General features: G+C 45.1%; 1 protein-coding gene across 1 annotated transcript in view; it reads right to left on the bottom strand.

Moving 5' to 3' along the window:
* SERGEF (secretion regulating guanine nucleotide exchange factor) overlaps positions 1 to 21,471 on the bottom strand; it is a 218,494-nt gene that overhangs the window by 68,715 nt on the left and 128,308 nt on the right. The window contains 1 exon segment of the mRNA XM_072725469.1: positions 12,938 to 12,974. Coding sequence (XP_072581570.1) covers positions 12,938 to 12,974 — 37 coding nt within the window.

Genomic DNA, 21,471 nt, shown 5'->3' with positions numbered 1-21,471 from the left:
CTCAAGCAGAAAAGCACAAGCTTACTGAATTAGTATCTTACAAAGCCACAAGATCAAACCCAGTTCCTCTGTGATTCTTCTGTTGAAATATATAGAAAATCAATCAAAGGAAGGGGAGTGGGGGGGAAACATGCAACTTTAACCCCAGGAAAAGAGAAAGTATAGCACAGCAGCTGTATCATGATACTGTCACTCTGCAAGATGAAGTCCCAGCCCCATACATAGCTCGTCACTCAAGGCCTTTGTGAGCTGGCTGCAGACACCCAGCAGTCCTATCTCCCTTTGCTCTTTCCCCACCTGATCCCTTCTTTTCCCCCAATTTGCCATACCTTCTCCATGCTCTCGCTCATGCTGATCCCATTTGCTGGAATGCCTTTCTCCTTATTTAAGACCCACTCATACATGATCTCCTCTGAGAAGCATTCCCTTAATGCCATGTTAGGAGCAAGGCGTGACTTTATGGAAGAATAAAACGCAAAAAGTGTCACAGCTGGAAGACACCCTGAAGATTACCTTACACAAGTCTCTTCTTTTATCCATAAAGAAATGGAGGTCCAGAGAAGGAAAGTGGCCAGTCCAGGGTGACAGCAGCTAGTCTTGCACTCCGGTCCCATGGCCCAGGACTCTTTCTACTACATGGTGCAGCCTCTTAATGAATCAACAAATCCATGAATGGCCAAATGGGCAAACAGAGCATTGCCAAAGGCCTGCCCAGAGAGAGCACTTTGGAATGAGTAGTCACAGCTGTTCTGTGTTAAGGGCTTTTGGTGCACCCAGGAGGAAGAGGGATTCCAGAGAGAGAAGAGGCAGCAGGGACAACAGCCACAGGGTAGGAGGGTGCTAAGGGGCAACACTGTGAAGTGCCACTTCTTAGTGCCACCCAGGCTCTGGAAGCTTGCTCCTAAGGAAGGACAGAGTGGGCCCACAGGCCAGACTTCTTGGTCATTGTAAAGCTGCTCCATGCTGCCCATGGTCCCCTAGGTATTATGCTCTGAGGAGATACAATGAGGCAGGGCTGGCCTCTGGCCCTGCAGACAGATGCTATCGGCAGGCAGTAGCTCTGCTGTTGCTTCTTCCTGGCTTCCAAAGTCACATGCACGCTATAAGATTATCTGGTGCTGCCTGCTATGCTAATTAAGCCAAAGCTCGACCCCTTCAGGGAGGTAGCAGGATGAGGGGAAAGTGCAGACCTCAGAGTCAAGGGGTGTTAGTCTGAATCCCGGGCTCCACCTCTTTGAGTTCCCAGTTTCCCGTCTGACAATCAGGGATAATTTTCATCTGTCCACGCTGATGGTGCATGAAATGAAACGATATACACCAAGTGCTCAGAATGGTGTCAGCACACAGTAGGCACCCAACTACTATCCATTCTCTTTTCTCTGCAAAAAGGCATTATCTATTTTTTTTTCAAAGCCTTTTATCTTCTGCTATAATTGTCAACTTCTGGAGTGTCTTCCTAAATAACCCATAATGGCTCCACACTGTCTATACAATAAAGTCAATGCCCCTCAGCATGCCGTTGGAGACCTGGCCCTAGCTGACCCGCAGCTGTCCTGATGGTTGGCCACTGTCCTTCAACCATGATTCACTCTTTAAAGCCTTCCTTCCCTTTGCTCAGGTTGGTCCCTCAGCACACAAGGCTCTTCACGCTTCTTCCGCTCAAAAGCTACCTCTTCTATGAGGATTTCCAAAATTAATCATTTCTCCTTTTCAACCTTTTCTTCTAATTCCTATCACTCTCTGCTTGGGATTCATACAGAGTTTATGGGGTACATTTTTTTTAAGATTTTATTTATTTGAGAGAGAGAGAGAGAGAGAGAGAGCATGCGAGCACAGCAGGGGTAGGGGCAGAGAAGCAGACGCTCTACTGAGCAGGGAGCCAGATGTGGGGGTTGATCCCAGGAGCCTGGGATCACCACCCAAGCCAAAGGCAGAGTCACCTGAGTGCCCCAGTGTTTATTAAGTACATATTATGTGCCAGACTTAATTCATAGGTCTCTTTTCCACTAAATGTGAGCTCCTTGACACAGGGCAACAAGCACTGGCTATATTCCTCTGCAGCACCCAGAATGCCACATGGCATACTGTCAGCCAGTAATAAGGCCTGAAGGGAAGGAATGAGGATAATACTGTATGTGACAGTCAGTATTTAACAAATGTGCAGCACCCCTGCATGTAAGGCAGGCAGAGACAATTCAGACTATTAAGAGGCACAACACATAAAAAGTACTCTGGGTACCATATACCATCCCATAGGAATTCCATCCATACTGGTGGTGGGGAAGAGAAGGGAACCTTGGTATAGTTAAGATCATAGAAACAGTCCCAAGGAAAGATTCTGCTGGCTTGGACTAAGCAGTAGTAGTAGAAACAGAGCAGAGTGGATGTTCTCAGGATACGTTTAGAGGTAAAGTCAGCAAGACTTAGGGATTCTATGAGAAGATGAATGAGGAAAGGAGAGGAATCAATGTGGACTCCTAGATTTTTGGCTTCAATGACTGGGTCGATGGTGATGCCTATATACCAATTAAAAGACCCAGTAGAGATGGTCTTGAAAAAGACAAATAAAAGTTCTATTCTGGGCACATTACATTGGAGATACCTATTTAAAATTAATGTGGAGATGTCAAATGGGGACCTGGATATATAATCTGTTCAGAGGAGAGGTCAGAGCTGAACATAAAAATTGGGAAATAATCAGCATACAAAGTTTTTTAAATCATGGGACTAAATGTGGTTGACTGGAAAACCAGCAGAGAGAGAAAAGATGGGAGACCAACACAGAGCCCCAGAGTGCTCAGACCTTGAGCTTTTGGGCAGAGAGATGGAGCCCATGAAGGAGACTAAGGAGAAGCAGCCAATGAAACGGAAGGAACCAGGAGAGCAGGGTGTCATGAACACCAAGAAAACTGTTTCAAGAAGGAAGATGAGTAGGTTCTAGAGGACTGTGGTACAATATTGTGCCTACAGATAACAATACCATTTCGTACACTTAAAAATCTTTATGAGAAGAAACCTCATTAAATGACACCACCATTAATAAATTAATTTTTTTTTAAGTGCAAAGCAGTTTGTGGACATGAGGTCAGACTTGAGTGTTGCAGCAGAACTTTAGAAACATTTCTCATATGGGGATCCTCAGGCCCAGAGAGGGAAAGTGACTGCCTAGGATCACATAGAGAACAGATGGCAGACAAAGCTGGGACCAGACCCCAGCCCTTCCACTGGGGAAGGTGGCTTCTAGCTCACTCTACCTCTCTGTAGTTTTTACCTTGAGTTCACCTTTGTTATATTTACCTTTGCAAGGCCCCAAGCCTCATATTTATAAACAAGTACAGAGGGTCACGACTGTGGTTTCTGCTACTAGAAGCAACCCTAAGAGGATCAGAGCACTGTGCTAAAATGTGGTAAACAAATCTTGTGCCCAAAAAGGCTGGCATGAGAGAGTAATTAGCAAGTATGTGAGCCTCCTTGACAGCCTGAAATGCTCACCTGTGGTCTCATATAGAATGATGCCTGTGGAGTGATACTACCATTGCTTCTTTGGGAATAATAGCGAAAAAAATCCACCTTTATTGAAAGCTAAAAAGGCATACCTTGTGATGTGAGGCCATGCCTTGAAAACAAATGACTCAACAGAAATGTGATTTAAACAATAACCAGTGGTCTGTAAAAACATCTCTGTATTAATTGCGAAACATCTCTCCCGAATGCCAAAGATCTTATCGCGTTTCTGGCCTGATAGAGAAGAAAGTGCGGTGCCCCAGGCAGCCAGGTGCCCTAGGCAGTGGCAACGAATATATCTCACTCCAGAGATGAACAAAGCATGATCTGGGATAGTACACTGAGAACCCACAGAACCAAAGGGCTGCTCTGCCTCAACAAACAGCCCAGGAGGTCATAGCCACCCGGGAAAGTGCCTTGAGAATCAGCCATCAGCTTCAGACTGAACAGCATGAGGTGGACCTAAGGTCTAGTCCCAGCTCTGCCACTGATAGCTGGAAATCTTGGGTCAGTCACTGCCTCTCTTTATGCCTTAGGGCTGCTCTGGGAGCAATGGGATCCAGAAGGGCAGCCAAAGAAAGGGAATTCAATAAATAGTGTTCAAAGCATACTGGGTAGCCATCAGAAAAAAATGAAGTTGAATCCACACTTGACACTCTATACCAGCATAATTCCAAATGGACCAGAGACTTACATGTTAAACAAACAAACATAAAAAGTACCAGAGTAAAATATGAGGAAAGTCTTTTATACCCCAAAATAGGGAGGGCTTCTCTAACTCAAAATCCAGAAGCCATACAGGAAAACACTGATACGTTTCATCTATAGAGAAAGAGGAAGTTGCAAAGCAAAATCAGGACCAAACAAAAACACCAAAAGCAGAAACAAAAAAAGTTGAGAAAATACATTTGTAGTCTGAACCACAAAGGCCTAACTTTCCCAATCCATAAAAAGCTCCTAGAATTTTTTTTTAGAGATTTATTTGAGAAAGAGAGAGAGAGAGAGAGAGGGAAAAAAAGTGAGGGGGGGGGAAGGGGCAGAGAGAGAGGGAGAAGCAGATTCCCCACTGAGCAGGGAGCCTGAAGTGGGGCTCAATCCCAGGACCCTGAGATCATGACATGAATTGAAGGCAGATGCTTAACCAACTGAGCCACCCAGGCATCCTGCTCCTAGAAATTTATTAGAAAAAGACCAACAATCTAACTAGAAGAAAGGGCAAAGGATATTGAGGCAGGCCAGACAATATCGTCCCAAAGTCCTAATTCCTGGAGCCTGTGAGTGTTACATGACATGGCAAAGAAGAACTGAGGTAGTAGATGAAATTAAACTTGTTAATTAGCTGACTTTAAGATAGGGAGATTATGCTGGGTTTTCCAGGGCAGGAGAGGGGGCCTAAAGGAATCCTGTGGAAAGTCAGCATCAGAGTGATGTGATGCAAGATTGATTCAACCAGCCACGCTTTGAAGATGGCAGAGGTCACAGTCAAGAAACACAGGTGGCCTCCAGAAGCTGGAAGAGGCAAGAAAACCCTCTCCCTATAGACTTCAGAAAAAAAAAAATGCAGCCTGCTCACACCCTGATTTTAGCTCAGTGAGATCCATTTCGGACTTTTCACCTTGAACTGTACAATAACTCATTTGTGTTGTTTGAAGCCACTATTTTTCTGGTAATCTGTTACTGTAGCAATGAAAAACTAATAAGTTATGGAGAAACCCTTCATAAATACAGGGGTGCCTGGGTGGCTCCATCAGTAAAGCATCCAACTTTTGGTTTCAGCTCAGGTCCTGATCTCAAGGTTGTGAGATAGAGCCCCGCATCAGGTTCCATGCTCAGTGGGCAGTCTGCCAGAGATTCTCTCCCTCTCCTTCCTCTCCTGCTCTTCTCCCTGCTTGCGCACACACATACTCTCTCAAATAAATAAACATTTAAAAAAGGAAAAAATATAAAGGGCTCCTATTGAATATACAAAAAGGTGCTCAATTTTCATTCACAACTACAAATAGAGGGATTAGAAAGGCCACAATCATCTTAAAGAAGAACAGCGTTGGAAGACTTAAAACCAGATACCAGAATTTATTATAAAGCTGCAATCAAGGTGGTTTGGTACTAGAATGCACATAGAAAAATAAACTAATGAAAGAGAAGAGAGAGTCCAAAAACAAATTTACACATATATAGTCCCTTGATTTACAACAAAGGAGCCTCTGAAATTCAATGGAGAAAGGACAAACTTTTCAGTAGAAGGTTTTAGAGCAATGTTTTGTTGGTTGCTTTTTTATATTGATTCAGAATGGATTGTAAGCCTAAATGTAAAAGGTAAAATAATAAAGTTTCAAGTTGAACACAAAGGAGAATATTTTCATTTCATGACCTTGGAGCAATCAAAAATGTTTTAAAGAGGACACAAATACCTCAAACTATTAAATAAAAGATTGATAAACTGGACTTCATTAGAGTTAAGGATATCTGTGCATCAAAAGACACCATTAAGAGAGCAAAAGAGCAGGCCACTGACTGGGAAAAGATGTTCACACACTATATATATATATGTGTGTGTATATATATATGTATATACTATGGTGTATACACACACACACATACACACACACATACACACTCACACAACAAAGGTCTTGGATCCATAAGATAAAGGATGCCTGTAAACCATTAAGAAAAACATAGACAAAACCCACTTGAGAGTGTTTGCGCTTAATTAAGTCTTTGCACTTGACAGAAGAAGCTACCCAAGTGGTCTGTAAGTATATGAAATGGTGCTCTGTATTATTGGTTATAAGAAAAATGTAAACTAAAATGACAGTGAGGTTCCACACTACTTACCCCACAGGATAGCCTCAATCAGCAAGACTGAAAATACCTGGCAAGGATACGGCACAGTTGGAACTCCCGTATATTGCTGATGGGCAATATACATAATTGGCCCTACTACTTTGGAAAACTGTTTATCTGCTCATGCTAAGGATATGATCCAGAAATCATACTCTCAGTTACACACGGAAGAGAAATCAATGTGTATTTTCACCAAAAGGCAGGTATAAGAATTTTGAGAGCAGCCTTACTCATAATCCTCCAACTAGAAGCAATCCAAATCTTCATCAGTGAAATGGACATATAAATTGTGGTGCATTCATCCAACGGGCTATTACTGACCAATAAAAAAGAACTTCCACTGCATATGAAATACATGATTCTTAGAGACACAATGTGTTCAATAAAGAAACTAAACACAAAAGAGTACAAAGTACATAACATCCTTTACATGAAGTTCAACCACATGCAAAACTCATTTCTGGAGACAGAAGTCAGAAGAGCAATTAACTCTAGGGCTAGGGTATTGACTGAGAGGAGATATCTTCTGGGGTGCTTGAAACATCCTGTATCTTGTACTGGGTGGTGGTTTCCTAGGTATGGACATATATAAACATTCATCAAACTGAACCTTTAAGATCTGTACACTTTACTGTATATATATTGTACTTCAATTAAAAAAAAATAAGACAAAAACCACCCTTAGTTTTTCACCTATTAGATCATTGAAAATCTAGAAGTTTCTTAACAAATTCTTAGGGAGGCTGCAGAAACAGGCACTCATATATTGCTAGTGGGAGTGAAAAATGGTATAATTCCTATGAAGGCAAAATTGTCTATGAAGGCAATTCCTCTTGCAAAACTGACATACTTACTCTTTGATACGGTAATTTCACTTCTAGGGATTTGTTCTTCAACATCTCACAAATGAAATGACATATATACACAAGGTTATTCACTACATCATTACCTTTAATAGCAAAATACCAGAGATGATCTACATGTCCATCACAAGGGCACAGGTTAAATAAATCATGGAACATAGGTATATTGGAATATTATGTACCTATAATAAATAACTAGGAAGGCTTTTAAACTGATATGTAAAGATTTCCCAGATAAATTGCTGAAAGAAAAAGTAAGACACTACAAAGTGTGCATAATATAGTGCCATTTATGTGAAAGGAGGGATAAAAATATATCTTAGCGTTTACTTAATATATGCAAAAAGAAACTAGAGACACACAGAACAACAGACATTAGCTGCACATGTGGTACAAGGGTTTTTGGATGTTGGACAAATGGGGGACAGGGTAGAAGGGAAGTTTTTCATTTTAAATCTTATGCCTTTTAAGTTTGAATCACGTGCATATATTAATTGTTCAAAAATTAAATAAGTAAATTAATTATTTCAAGAGGTAAAGGACAATGAGAGGGGAAACCACCTCAAAGGGATGGTTTTACAAAACGATGTCATCAACTTCACAATTCTATCTGGTAATTATGCAGAGAACTGCTGCATCTGAAGCAGAAACATTTAGGCTAGAAGACAGAAGAAGTTGCTAACATGAAGGGGAATGAAGTATTGAAATGAAAAGATGAGATCATCTTATCTGGTGGCCTTAAGAACAGGCTGGACTGTCACTGGAAGTGACAGCGTGGAAGGCAGCGTGAGGTAGTGGACCACAGGCTCTGAAGTTAGAGGCCTGGGTTAAAGACCTGACACACTGATTCCTCCTAACAAACTGCTCAGCCGATGCTTCAGCTTCCCTCATCTAGAAAATGGAGTTAACAACAGCACCAATCAGCGATTTGCTCTGAGGATTAAATGAGATAATATAAAGCATTTATGCTTTGCCAATCACACTGTGCATAGGACCATACAAGTTTATACTTGCCCCTAAGCTCTCTGCAAGGCCCTGGGGTTTGGAGGTATTACCTCTCAGAGGAACAGCCAGTGTCAAAAAAGATTTAGTTTTCACTATTAAATTCTTATATGACCCTGTTTTACCGGTTTCAAGCCAAGGTCAGATGCTATGCCACACGTATTATAAAGGTTCAGTAATGGGAAATCATCACAAAACGAAGGGGGAAAAAGATCTTTACATAGATTATAGCTCCAATTTGGTAAAAGCTGGCTTTGCTTGGAGGAGGAGGAGGGGGAGGCATGACACTTTCCTGCCAAATATCTAACCCTTTAACAATGCCTGTCTGGCAAGCCTGAATGCTCCAGGAAAAGGCCACCAATAAAATCCTTTCCAAAGGTCTGCGTGGAGCTGGGAGAGAGGAAATGCAGTCAGCTCTTTTTTCTCTGCAGGAAGGGAAGGCTGAACAACTGCACATCAGGAGAGAAGGCAAACAAATTGCCCATTCAAGCCAAAATAAGCTGCTCCTAGGGGAAGCAGAACAGCTGGAGCCAATTCAGCCAGACATGGAGGTGAGGGCCCCGAAGACAGAGCTGGGCCTGGGAGCAGCCTCTGGTAGGCAGGAATCTTCTGAGTAAGTGGTGGTCACATGCCCTCATGTCACCTCTGCTGACCTCAGTCTATGCCCACGAATGGGAGCCAGTCAGCCAGCTCTGTGAGAGGTAGAGGGAAATCCTAGGTGGGAAGGCAGAAAGAAAGAAATGGTCCAGGAACCTGCCAAGCGAGTGAGCACCTGCTGAGCACCTGTTATGTGGCAGGCGCTGAGCAGGCACCTGACATACCTATGCCATTTGGAAGAACAACTTTCAGGGGTAGGTTGACTGTACAGATGAGGGATCAGGCTCCTTGAGGTGGAACGACTATGTAATAAGGCACACAGTTAGAAGTGGCCAAGCCAGCTGTGGCCTCTGGCTTCCTTCCTGATGGTCACTTGAGTTTCTCTCTATGCCGAGCTCCAGGAGCTCCTCCTTTGTCCAAAGTGGGAACTCGTACCACCTCACCATCCTGTCTAGCCATGGCAATGCCTGGTGGCAGACACAGAATATGTCAAGAGAAGCCTCACTGGAAAACTAAGCAAAGAACCAAACCAAATTGCAAAAGAAGGGGAAAAAGAAACCTGGAAGCAAATGAAGTAGCAGAGTAGAATTATTCTGCTTACTAAGAAACCTAAGTAAGGCTGCTGTGGGGTCTGCTTCAGCTGGAACATGCACGTTCTGAATCCCTTTCTGGGGCAGGGGATAGCAGAAGCCTGATCTGAAACAAATCTGGTCTGGCATTGTTTCCAGGGCAGTTGGGATTTCCAGATCCCCACAGACTGGGGTCCCTAGACTCCAAGTTTTACAAATCCCTTCTGCAGCTAGGCTGAGATCCTGCACTGGTCCCCGGCATTCTGGGGAAGACACTTCCTTCTTCTGAGGTTCCCACCCTGAGCCTCAAGCCTTCTTATGCTCATCCTACAATTCCTTCCTTGAAGTCTTAATATATGATGATGATGATGATGATGATGATGATGATGATGATTGTGATAATAATAATACCAGCTAACATTCATTGAGCCTCTACTTTTGTGCCAAGCACTGTTAGCACTTTACATAACAACCTCATGAGGTCAATAATATAATATTTCAGATGAGGTGATCAAGACACAGGGGGGTTAAGCCACTGCCATAAGGTTACACAGCCCCTAAGTGTAGGAGTCAGGATTTGAATCAAGCAATCTGACCTAGTGCCTGTGCTCTTCTTAACCACCCCCCATACTGCCTCAGGTCCTAGGATATGACAGGGTCGAAAGAGCAGTGTTGGAAGTCAGGTAGACGGCTCTACTATTTATCGCTACTTCCCCCGGACAACCTGTCGAACCTCTGAGTCTCAGGTTTCTTCTCTATAAAATGGGCGCAACAAATATGCTTTGTCCATTCTAAGACAGAGCAGGTCCTCAGCTCTGTCCTTCCACCCACCTCTATTCCACGTCCCTTCCTGGTTTGTCTGTGGCACCTTCATTAGGCACCAAAGCCGTTTCTACACTTGAGGAAAGTTTGTCTTCCTCATCCTCTGTTCTAGTCTGTTCTGAAACCGTTGGCGCCTACACACGTGACACCCGGCACCAGGCACAGAGGACCCAGGTCTTGGGGAATGAGACACAAACCGGAGGAATCCATCCGCAGGCACCTTAGGAGGGCTGTGGGGAGGAGCTGGCTGCGAGACCCGAGGCCGCAGGGCTCTCCTCCTCGGGCTGTCTCCCGCTTCTGGCCTTCTGCCAGAGCCAACTGTGCTTCTCGCAGCTTCCAGCACAGCCCACGCTGGGCTGGGCACCCGGGGGCCTTATCACGCCAGCGGTGGGCACCTCTGCTGCCAGCTCAGGTGCAGGCAGGTAGAAATGCTCGAGGCCGTGTGCCCGGGCCCTTCCCTGACTCTGTAACCATGCACGCAACAGCCTGTGAGCCAAGACCAGGGCACTGAGGACAAAACAGAAAGAACACGTCTGCCCTCCAGGAGCTCATGGGCACACCTTGCTCTCCGCTGCCTCTGACGTCCTCCTCACTTGGGTATAACACTGGACACCTTTGCAGCATGGCATCCGTTCTCTCTCCCAAGTGACAATCACTTCACTAGCACAGTTACACGAGCAAGCCATTCTCCCCCCAACCCTGACCAAGAAAAATGAGAAGCAAATAGAATTATAAAAATACACACACGCACGCACATTTCTCTCACACCCCTTATATACCAGGTATCTCACATACTTAATCTTCACAGCAATCCTGCAAAGTGGAATTCTCCCCATTACGTAGATGAGGGGGGGAAACGGAAGCTCACACAGAGACGAAGCTGGTGTGAACCAAGGTTGCCTGCCTGCGGAGTCTATGCTCTTTCTGCAGCCCTAGGCTGCCTCTGTCACTCAGCTTGCGCCCTGCTGGCTCCGGCCCCTCCTTCATCTGGATTGTGCTCTTTCATGTATTTAGATTCCCTGCAATCTTCTTGTTTGTGCGGCTCACAGAGGAAGCCAACCTCTCTCCTAGACCAGTGAAAGCAGCAGCAGCAGCATCCTAGGCACCACCTCTGATTCTCTGATTAGCTTGTCTTAATTACACCCAGGCTGAAGCAGTTCCGGTATAAAGTATCTGGTGCTGCTGCAAAGCATGCAGGTTTGCTGTTACATTTTCTCGCTCCTTCTCTGACTCTAGCCCAGTTTACTCCCCACCCCCTCTGCTGGCTGGCAGCCTACCTCCTCAGCTGTCCTTGGTTCTGCCTCGTTGCACATCACGTTCAGGCCTACAGAGTAGTGCTTCAAACTGCTGCCACTGCAGGCGGCTGAGCCAGTCTGAGCTCAATTCAGAAAACAGTGCCCGAGTCTCTGAGTACCAGGCACTGCTCTGGGTGCTGCAAATAGGCAGGAAACAAAAGGAGAATGCAGGGGTCTTGGCCTTCAGAAGCTGAGTCACAGGCTGGGAGAGAAGTAGCTAGGAACAGAAATCACCAACAGAATGCAGGCAGTAATGATGAATGCAGGCAGAATGATGGGTTTGTAACAGGATCCTAAAATATCAGAGCAGGAGGGAACCTTGATTTTTAATCCCTCCATTTTAAAGCCCCAAGGAGGGCAATTAGAACACATATTGGATAATAACAATGAGGGACGTCTGAGTGGCTCAATGGCTGAGTGTTTGCCTTCAGCCCAGGGCATGATCCCGAGATCCAGGATCAAGTCCCACATCGGGCTCCCTGCAGGGAGCCTGCTTCTCCCTCAGCCTGTGTCTCTGCCTCTCTCTCTCTTTGTGTGTCTCTCATGAATAAATAAATAAATTTTTTTTAAAAGATAATAACAAGGAATATTTCTAAAACCCTTACTAGGACCTAAGCACTGTTCTATGTGCCATGTGTGTGTGTGTGTATTTATATATATTTATTTGTATGTATTTGTATATATATATAAATAAACTCCTGGAACCCTCAGAACAATCCTAGAAGGTAGGCACTACTGCCCTCCCATGGAAGGGTTAAGTACCTCGCCCAACTTCACACAACTAGCAAGGGGAAGCCTGTACTGAATTCAGGCAGTTGGGCCTTATACTCATGTCTCTTTAATGCACTGTGATATGGAGACTGGTCTACCCGGAGAAGTAATGAGGAAGCTTCTTGAAGAAATTACTCATAGGCCTAAGTGTAAAAACAGTGAACCCTGATTATCCAGAATCAGTTAGGAGGAAACCTCAACTAATCAGAAGGTTGGTTTCATCTGGGGGTTCCTAAGTGCCATGGTGCTTACAAGGCAGCGGAGGCAGTGAGCAGAGCCCCATGTTTCCAAAGAAAGAGGAAAGAGGTGGAGCAAGGGATTTATTCAGAGAAATAGGAGCAGCCCAATCCCTCTCCCCTTTTATGTCTGGCTTTCTACACATGATATCCCTGGCCTATGAAATCTTTAATATCCTCAAATGCCACTGCCTGGGGCAAGGAGGCCAGCTTAGGTACCTTAAAAAGATGCTCAATGATGTGGATAGAAAGTTTTAGAAAAGGGGCTTCTAGTAAAGCCTTGGGCAATCAAAGCCTTCCATTTCCTAGAGTCTCCCCCAACATGTACACACACACACATGCACCTCGGCCTTTGGTTAACCAAAAGTCTTCTCTAACTCTACCACAGGAGTTTCAGAACACACACAGTTATCACTATACTAATTACTTACCAATCACTGCCAGATTATGCTCGGAGCCACAAGAGACCTACAAAAAGAAAAAAATAGTAAGTTATATTAGAGAAAGAAAATTCCTTGTCCAAGGAAAAGTACTTGACTTTTTCTCATCTGCTTCACTGTCCCTTTCACCTCCAGTCACACCAAGAACATGACATGTACTCTCATACCTCCGGGTCTTTGCACATGTGGCTCCTCTATTTGGAATGCCCTCTCCTCGACTGTCTGCCTAGAAAACTTCCACTCATCCTTTAAAGCCTCATTGTGTCCACTGAGACTCCTCTGCTTCTAGGTAGACTCAAGTGCTCCCTTTATTATGCAACTTATCTGTACCCCCATCAAAGCAATTCATTTATTACCTTTACACTTGTTCCTGTTTCTCACTAGACTGCATATGTCTTGAGAACAGGCCTGAGTCTCATTCACCTCTGGATTGTATAAGGTCTGGGGCTCAGTTAACATCTGCTAAGAGAACGAATGAAAAAACCAAGTACATGAAAGAAAAAATACCTACTACATAAGAGACAATCCTTTGGGGTTCTAGTGTTTTCACCCAGCGAGCAGCACTTCCTGCCTTTCAGTCTCTACTCAGCCCAGCCGCTACCAGGAGGAAGTGGGAATATAAAAGCATCAGTGCTTCCCCAGGCACTAATTAAAAGAAACTCTGGACTCTGGAGAAGTATCCTGTGACCTTTATCAGGATGCTCACTTCAGCTCCTAGCAAGAGGAAGACTTCAGGTCCCCACGGAACATCAATGCTGGAATGGCCCTGGAGATCATCTAGTCCAATCTTTCTACGTTGTGAGGAGAAAACAGAGGCTTGGTAAGAGGAAATAACTGGCCTCGGGTGCCGGAGCAAGTGTGCATCAAAACAAAGACTGATTCTCCTGAGGCTCGGGAGATCTCTGATTCTCCTGAGGCTCATGCAAGTTCCTTTCTTGATGCTGTAGCTTCTCACCCCTTCCCAGTGAAAACCACTTGGAAGTGATATTCAAAGGTCATTAGCACAGGCCCCTGGCAGTCAAGGTAATAGGCTCAAAAGACATTTGAGTATTGGAGGCCTAATAGCACACTGGTAGGTGAGAAGGGTCAGTAAAGCTTCTGAGACTTTTGTCTTTGTAAAAGCTGCGTGTTCCAGATCCCAGCTTCCACAGGAATAGAGATACCTGCACTTAGGTGAACTCCCTGACAGTGTCGGGCAAAGAAACACCTGCATATTTCACACCAATAAATATTTCCCTCTGAATTCTCTTGAGGCAGGCTCAGCGTCTAATTTGCCTGAGGGGTTCCACCTTCTTTCACCCAGGACCATACACACAGCACAAGTTCACTTTATGCTTCCTGGTTACGCCGAGGCTGGGTCCCTAGGTTCCCTCATAAGAAGCTGCTTAGATTGAGGAATTGGAAAGAACTTAGATGTCTAGCAACAGAGGAATGCTTATGTAAATTATGGTGGAGCCATCTGATGGACTCTTATGTAGCCTTGAAAAATAATGCTTACAACAAAGAAAAATGCTCATGATATCCTATGAACTGAAAAATCATTTAAAAACTGCATATGTAATGTGATCTCGACTCTGTAATAAAATACAAACAAAAGACTGGAGAAGATACATCAAAAGTTTATAGTAGGGGCATCTGAGTGGCTCAGTCAGTTAAGCATCTGCCTTTGCACCAGGTCATGATCCTGGGGTCCTGGAATCGAGCCTGGCATTGGGCTCCCTGCTCAGCGGGGAGTCTGCTTCTCCCTCTGCCCCTCACCCTGCTCATGCTTTCTCTCGCTCACTCTCTGTCTCTCAAATAAATAAATAAAATCTAAAAAAAAAAAAAAAGTCTATAGTGATAGCCTCAGGGCTAGGAATGAGGTATGCATTAAATGTATGGTTTGTCCTTTTGCTTTTTCTATGTTCTCTAAATTTTATACAGTAATCTTATAGTCAGAAACAAATTACTCAAAATAGGAAAAATAAATGTACCCACTACAGAAGAAAAATAATGAATAAATATGGCTATAAAATAAATATGCTATAAAATCTGATATGTTCTGGAGTTGTGGGGGGAAAAAAGAATTGAAGGAAATATAAATTATGATGGTAGTTGCATCATGATGGTAGGATTATAAGATATTTTTTCTTCTGTTCTCTGTTTTTCAAAGCGTCTTTAACTGTGATGGCGGCAGTAGTCGTGCAGCAATAACAGCAGGAATTAAAGTCACTAAATATTGAGGATGTATAAAAGCCAAGCAGCATGTGAAGGCACTCGGTAAACATCATCTCATCTTAATCATCCCAATAATCCTTCCAGGGAGGTTTGCGCCCACCTTAGAGATAAGAAAACTGAGGCCCATGGGATCCCTGGGTGGCGCAGCGGTTTGGCGCCTGCCTTTGGCCTAGGGCGTGATCCTGGAGACCCGGGATCGAATCCCACATCAGGCTCCCAGTGCATGGAGCCTGCTTCTCCCTCTGCCTGTGTCTCTGCCTCTCTCTCTCTCTCTCTGTGACTATCATAAATAAATAAAAATTAAAAAAAAAAGAAAAAGAAAACTGAGGCCCATAGCTAGCTATGTGGCAGCAGCAGAACTCAAGAGCTATGCCTGTCTGATCTCTAAGCTTGTGTTCTGTGTTGCTAGATGTTACTTTTTAAAAAAATAAAGTTATTTCATTTTACAAACCGCAGACAGAGAAGGGGCCAGCCTCTGACTGCCAGGGTTCAGCCTGGGGCTGCGGACTACAAAGCTGACCAACCTGGAAGACCGGGGGCTTGCAGAAACAAGCCACTGACAAATGCCAGCACCAGGCGGCAGATGCTGCTCTGAATTAATGAGCGAGGCACTGATGAATGGAGTTTGCCGAGCACTGCAGGGCCTGAGGCTCACAGCTCCCCGCTGCGCCTTGCTGCCTGTGCCCTAGCGTATGGGTCAGGAGACTGAAGACCACAGGCCGCAAAATCCCAGTGCTATACTCCTTCAGCAAGATCGTATCAATGACCATGGGCTTCATATTGCTCCTGTCAGCATCTATCTGCTATGAAGCTGCAGGCAGCTTTCTAGAAGACTCTGTTCACAATGGCAGCATGCCCAGGAGGAAGAGATTCAGAGCCAGGAAGCCAGGTGCATCCAAGGTGCTCAGCTCTCTGGCTCTTGGCTCTGAGACCTTTGGCAAGATATTTAACTGCTCGGGCCTCAGTGTTCTCAAGTGTAACAAGTAGATAATAGTGTTGACCCGTCTGCCTCACAGAATTTGCTAGCGAACAAATGAGACCATCCATCCCCTCACAGCCATTTGTCTCACCTTCCTAACATATAAATCTGAATGTGAGGCCCCTGTGTAAAGCCGGTCCCAGGCTCCCAGTGGTGGCTTTCAAGGTGCGCATGAGAAGGTCCCTGTTCAGCTTTCTGGCCTCACTTCTTCCCTCTGCTACTCATGAACACTCAACCCCAAATAACATAGTCCCTTTTTTTTTTTCCCATTCACACATTATATTTTATCTAAGAACATGAGGCAATTTCAGGCTTTTGTGAATGCTATTTTCCTTGACTGGAATTCCCTTTCTCCCATTGTCTACCTAGCTAAATCCTTTAAGATTGCCCAAACATCACCTCCTGGTGATGCTCGCAGCGGAGCCAGCTGCTCCACCTGACCTGCTCCCAACAGCACGGCCTCATCACACATGAGAAGTCTATTTATGAAGTGTGCATGTGTGAAGCACCTCTGTCACTCAGACATGCCAGGAGAGTGCCTCCCCTCCCCCTGTCTCTGTCACACAGCCCAAGTATATGGGGGCATGAAGTTGGAGGGATGAGGGGTACAAAGATGAGGGGCCCAGAGAAGTTAGATGATCCCAAACAAGCATGAGTAGTGGTGTGATCACTCCAGTCAAACTGGAGCCGGGTGCTGAGATGCACAGGGAGGCCAGGAAGGGAACAGCACTACAAGAACACAGCGTGGAGGTGATAGGAGCCTGAAAAGTTACAGTCGGATTGCTTCAGGAACTCCAGATGGCAAAGTCCAGTGGGCCAACAAAGGAGGTCAGTCCCAGGAGACGGGAGTCCCACTACGGAGAAAGTAGGTTCCAGCTTTCCAATTGGGGCCTTCAGGAGAAGGGGGCACTCCTGCTCACAAGTGAGGGGAACAAAAGCAGCTGTGGAAACATGTACTGACTGCTCTGTTCAGGCCCCTCAGCCACAGGAGGCAGAGCTGCAGAAAACAATTTCCAAACCCCCAACTGCCATGGGGCCAAGATCTCCTGGAGAGCCTTCTGCCAGGCTAGACTCCATCAGTTCTTGTGAAGCAAGTGGCAACCGGCCTGGGGGCTGGATCCCACTAGATACGGCTGGACAGGGATGAACTGACTCGCAGTAGATGCCCAGGCAGTATGTGCTCACTTCGGTAGCACGTAGACGGAAATTGGAATAGTACAGAGAGTAGATGCCTAGAGACTATATGCTGAATGCACTAATGGGTTAAATGAATGAATAACTAAATTAGATGAATAAACAAAAATTAGATGAAGGTGAAAACATCTGTCAAATGCTATTATGTAAGTTCTCTAGCTCTGGGCAGTACTGTTGTACCGCTTCTAAAAACAGGTGACTGCCCCTTACTGAGTGCTTATGGCCACCTGACTAACTGCTTTGCCTGTATTATTTCATTTAAACGTACCCCAACCCTAGCAGAGAGGTTCTTTTGTTATAACTGTTTATACAAATCGGGCGACTGGGGTTCAGAGAGTACAGTAACTTGCTCAGTCTCTTACAGCCAGTGGAGGTGCAGGATTCTATGATCTTTCAGATTCAACTTTCCCGTCCTCCCAATCGTTTTAACCTTCCTGTTGGCAAACAGGATAGAAATAAACCGCCCACCTAGTTCCAGTTCCTTAGATCTGGAAACCATGTGCCTATTAGCAAGGGATCCTAAGGCTGGGGCGGCCTTAGACTCACAAAGGCCCAAACATCTTCCTGGGGCTAGGAGCGCCCACTTCTGGACCAATCAAGAAGCTGCTCTAGAGCTTTTTCCAGGGGGAAAGGCTGTAAAGTGGCAACAAAGCTTCTCCCCTGCCCTCCCTAGCGGGTAACTCCACCAGATTGCTCAACTCTTGGGCGGCGGGGTGAGCAGGGAAGGTGTCACCAGGACTCAGGGGAAGTAGCACTGAGATCCCAAGGAGAGGATGCGGGGCCTGGGCCAGTCCCGTGTCACTGGCCTGGAGCCACCGTCATCTTCCAGGGAGCAGCCCCCCTGGCAGCCCTGGGACCACCCAGGAGCACAGCGGGCCTTCTGATTGGTTCCTGCCCTGTGCCAATGGGCCCGTGTGCCCGCGGATGCTATGGCAACCAGGAGCCTGGCGGAGGCGGGCCATTCCCGGGGACTCGGAGGAGGGATTCGAAGCCTGGGCTCCGCGCCTCGGAGAGTCTTTGGCAGGCACCACCGCCCGCAGGAGAAGCGTGTTGGGAGCAGCTCCAGAGAGGCAGCCTCCCGACGGCGGGGGTTAACAGGGAAGGGAATGGGTGCCTCGGTGCAGCCTTTGCTAGAACCCTGCCCAAACCCAGTTGCTGTGTGTACAAGTCTGAGGAGACAACTACAATTTCCAAACCTGTTATAAAAGCAGGCTGGGACGCTGGGCATGTTTTACAGAAAGCTGCGGTCCTGTCAGCCAATGGAGTTTTACCCCTAGGCTCAGAAATAGCCCCAAATGGAGGTCATCGAGGCAGCAGAGAGGCAGCACAGGTGCTTGCTTTTGGAAGTACTTAGCCTTGCAAAGATACTTCTAACTCCTTTGTGAGGGCTTCAATTTTTAACTGAAGCCTAGATGTCAAAGGAGGCTGAAAAATAAGAGGCTCCATCTGTCCTCCAATTCAAAGTCCCATTGATTGGGTTCCCAAAGAACCCATTTTCCCTGTAAAGACAATTCCTTTTTTTTTTTTCCGAAGTATATTTCATATAAGAAGATGAGGCTTAAAGTACATTCTACTACTTCCTCTGAGAGATTGGGTTGGGGAGGAAGGGAGCTAAGATTTGGTAAATGCCTGGATGCCAGGCATGTGGCATCATAGAATTTCACTCTCCCTGCATAGCCTCGCATCCTCACAGCTACTCTGGGAAGTGGGAATCTGTGTCCCTTACTCAACAGGTCAGCAAACTCAGAGGAGCTAAATCACTGGTCCCAAGTCACAAGGGGCTATGCACCCAAGGCAGCCTTGATCCAAAGCCTGGGGGCTTCCCCACTATACATACTGTCTCTCCTCTTCTGATCCTGGCACCAGACCACCCCCATCACTGAAGCTCAAATTCTCTAGTGGCAGCTCTCTACCTCCTCCTAGTCCGTCTCCACCCTGTTAGTTCTGCCTTCCCAAAGATTCTCAAATCTATGTCTTAATCTCTAGCTGCTCCATCTTCAGTCCTTTTCACTCCAGCCTAGACTCTTTAAAAAAAAAAAGATTTATTTATTTGAGAGAGAGAGAGAGAGAGAGAGAGAGCATCCTCATGTACAGGAGCAGGGGCAGAGGAAGAGGAAGGGAATTCTCCAGCAGACTCCCCACTGAGCGCCAGTGGGGAAGCTCAGTCCCAGGACCCTGAGATCATGACTTGAACTGAAACCAAGAGTCAGACACTAAAATGGCTGAGATGGGACCTAGATGCCCCCACGCTGGACTTTTTAAAAAGCCACCTAAATGACTTCAAGCTTTCTTCTGTCATGTCATAATCTGATTATTTATTTGGAAGCTGTCATAGTCTCAAAGCCTCCTAACTTCCTACCACACCTGGTGTATCTCTCTCTCTCTCTCTCTCTCTCCTTTGCTACATAGAAACCTATGTAGCTTCTCTGTCCCTGGGAAATCTGTTTCCCCACTTTTGCACCATTCTCTCTTCATATACTATGAACCCGAAGCCTACAAGACTCAGTTCCAAACCCACTTCCTTGAGGAAGCCTCCCAGATCTCTCAAATCCTACCACTTGCCTTGGCTGGAGTTTACTCTTGTCAGCTCTCCTTTGTACTATTAATAATTTGGGTACTGGGGTAGTGCATGTCTCCCCAGTCAGTGTGGGGTAGGAGTTACAGACCCAGAAGACCTGGATGTTGAGTCTTGGCCCTGCCACTTCCTTGTCACGTAGCCTTGGGCAAATCTCTTTGCCTCTCTGGATTTCAGTTCCCTCATCTTTAAAACAGAATAATAACAACCAAATAGATCTCATACATACTAAAACCTGTTCATGCCCCCACTCCCCCCAATCTACAGAATAAAATTTACTTTGAGCTTGAACACTGTTCTACAGATATGTGTCCACGATATATAAAAATATACAATTTAGGAACATATAAAAGGAACTGGCATAGGTTCATTTCCCTTTCCAACAGAGTTACCCTATTGGCAAAAAAAAGGAGAGAGCTAAAGAAATGTCTGCTGAATTAGAATATAATATACACAGTTAAACTAGCAGACACTCAGAATGCTTGCTTTCCTCACTTCAAGGGAATTCCTTTCTCCTAAGTTGCCATGTTGATACCAGGTACTCCTGTTTCTTGTGCCCACACCTAACTGGCATGGATGGACTATGGACAGATACCTGTCTCTAAGGAGGTTAACGCATAGATTAGCTATAGCCTGTGAAGTGGCCTGATGTGAAAATTCTGCCTGTAAGTGATTGTAGGGAGTGAGTCCTTTAGTTGGTAGCTAGAAGAAACAGACACAAGAAAGGTTAATGAAAGGAGCAGCGACAGGCAGAGGAGCCAGGACAACAGGAATAGTCAAAGTAGAGAAGAGTAGCTAAGGCACTAGAATATGAGATTTCTTGATCCTACTGCTGAGGGCATAAGAGGGTCTGGGCTGCTGAGGTAGCTTGTGTTCTAAATGACCTTCCAGCATTCGCTTTACCTATTTTGCCAACTTATACCCATTCTTACAATACCAAAGTAACTCAAGACTAACTCTGATCTTTACCAAAAGCACCTAATGCAACAATGCATCTAGATTTCAGGAAACGCACACCATTAAGTTATTTACACTCTTGAGAACAGCATAGAACCATGTGCACTGAACAACCAACTTCAAATGCAGGTAATTAACAGAATCAGGACAGCATCTTTCTCAAAAACAATTGAACTCTTGCCCTAATAGCCAAGATGGGCTGGAATTAGAAAGACTGCCATTACCAAATGCTGGCAAGGATGTGGAATAACTGGAAAACTCTTACACTGCTGGCAGGAATATAAATTCAACAACTGCTTTGAAAAACTATTTGGCATTATCTACCAAAGGTAAACATAGATAGGTATATAGATGCCAGGAGAACCAGGTACCCCAAATGAATGATTATTTTATTCCATCCAAAGACATGTGTAAGAATGTTCATAGCAGTTTTATTCATAATAAATATAAACATAAAATTAACCAAATATTCATCAGCAGCAGAATGGATAAAGTGTGGTATATTCAGAATATTTTATAATAAAAAAAGAATATTTTATAATAAACTGCTATTCACAACATGGATAAATCTTCAAGAACTTTGGTGAACAAAAGAAATCAGAT

Source organism: Vulpes vulpes, chromosome 11 (assembly GCF_048418805.1).
Source record: "Vulpes vulpes isolate BD-2025 chromosome 11, VulVul3, whole genome shotgun sequence".
NCBI lineage: Eukaryota > Metazoa > Chordata > Mammalia > Carnivora > Canidae > Vulpes > Vulpes vulpes.
The sequence above is the reverse complement of the archived record's forward strand: the minus strand, read 5'-3'. Positions and strand labels throughout refer to the sequence as shown.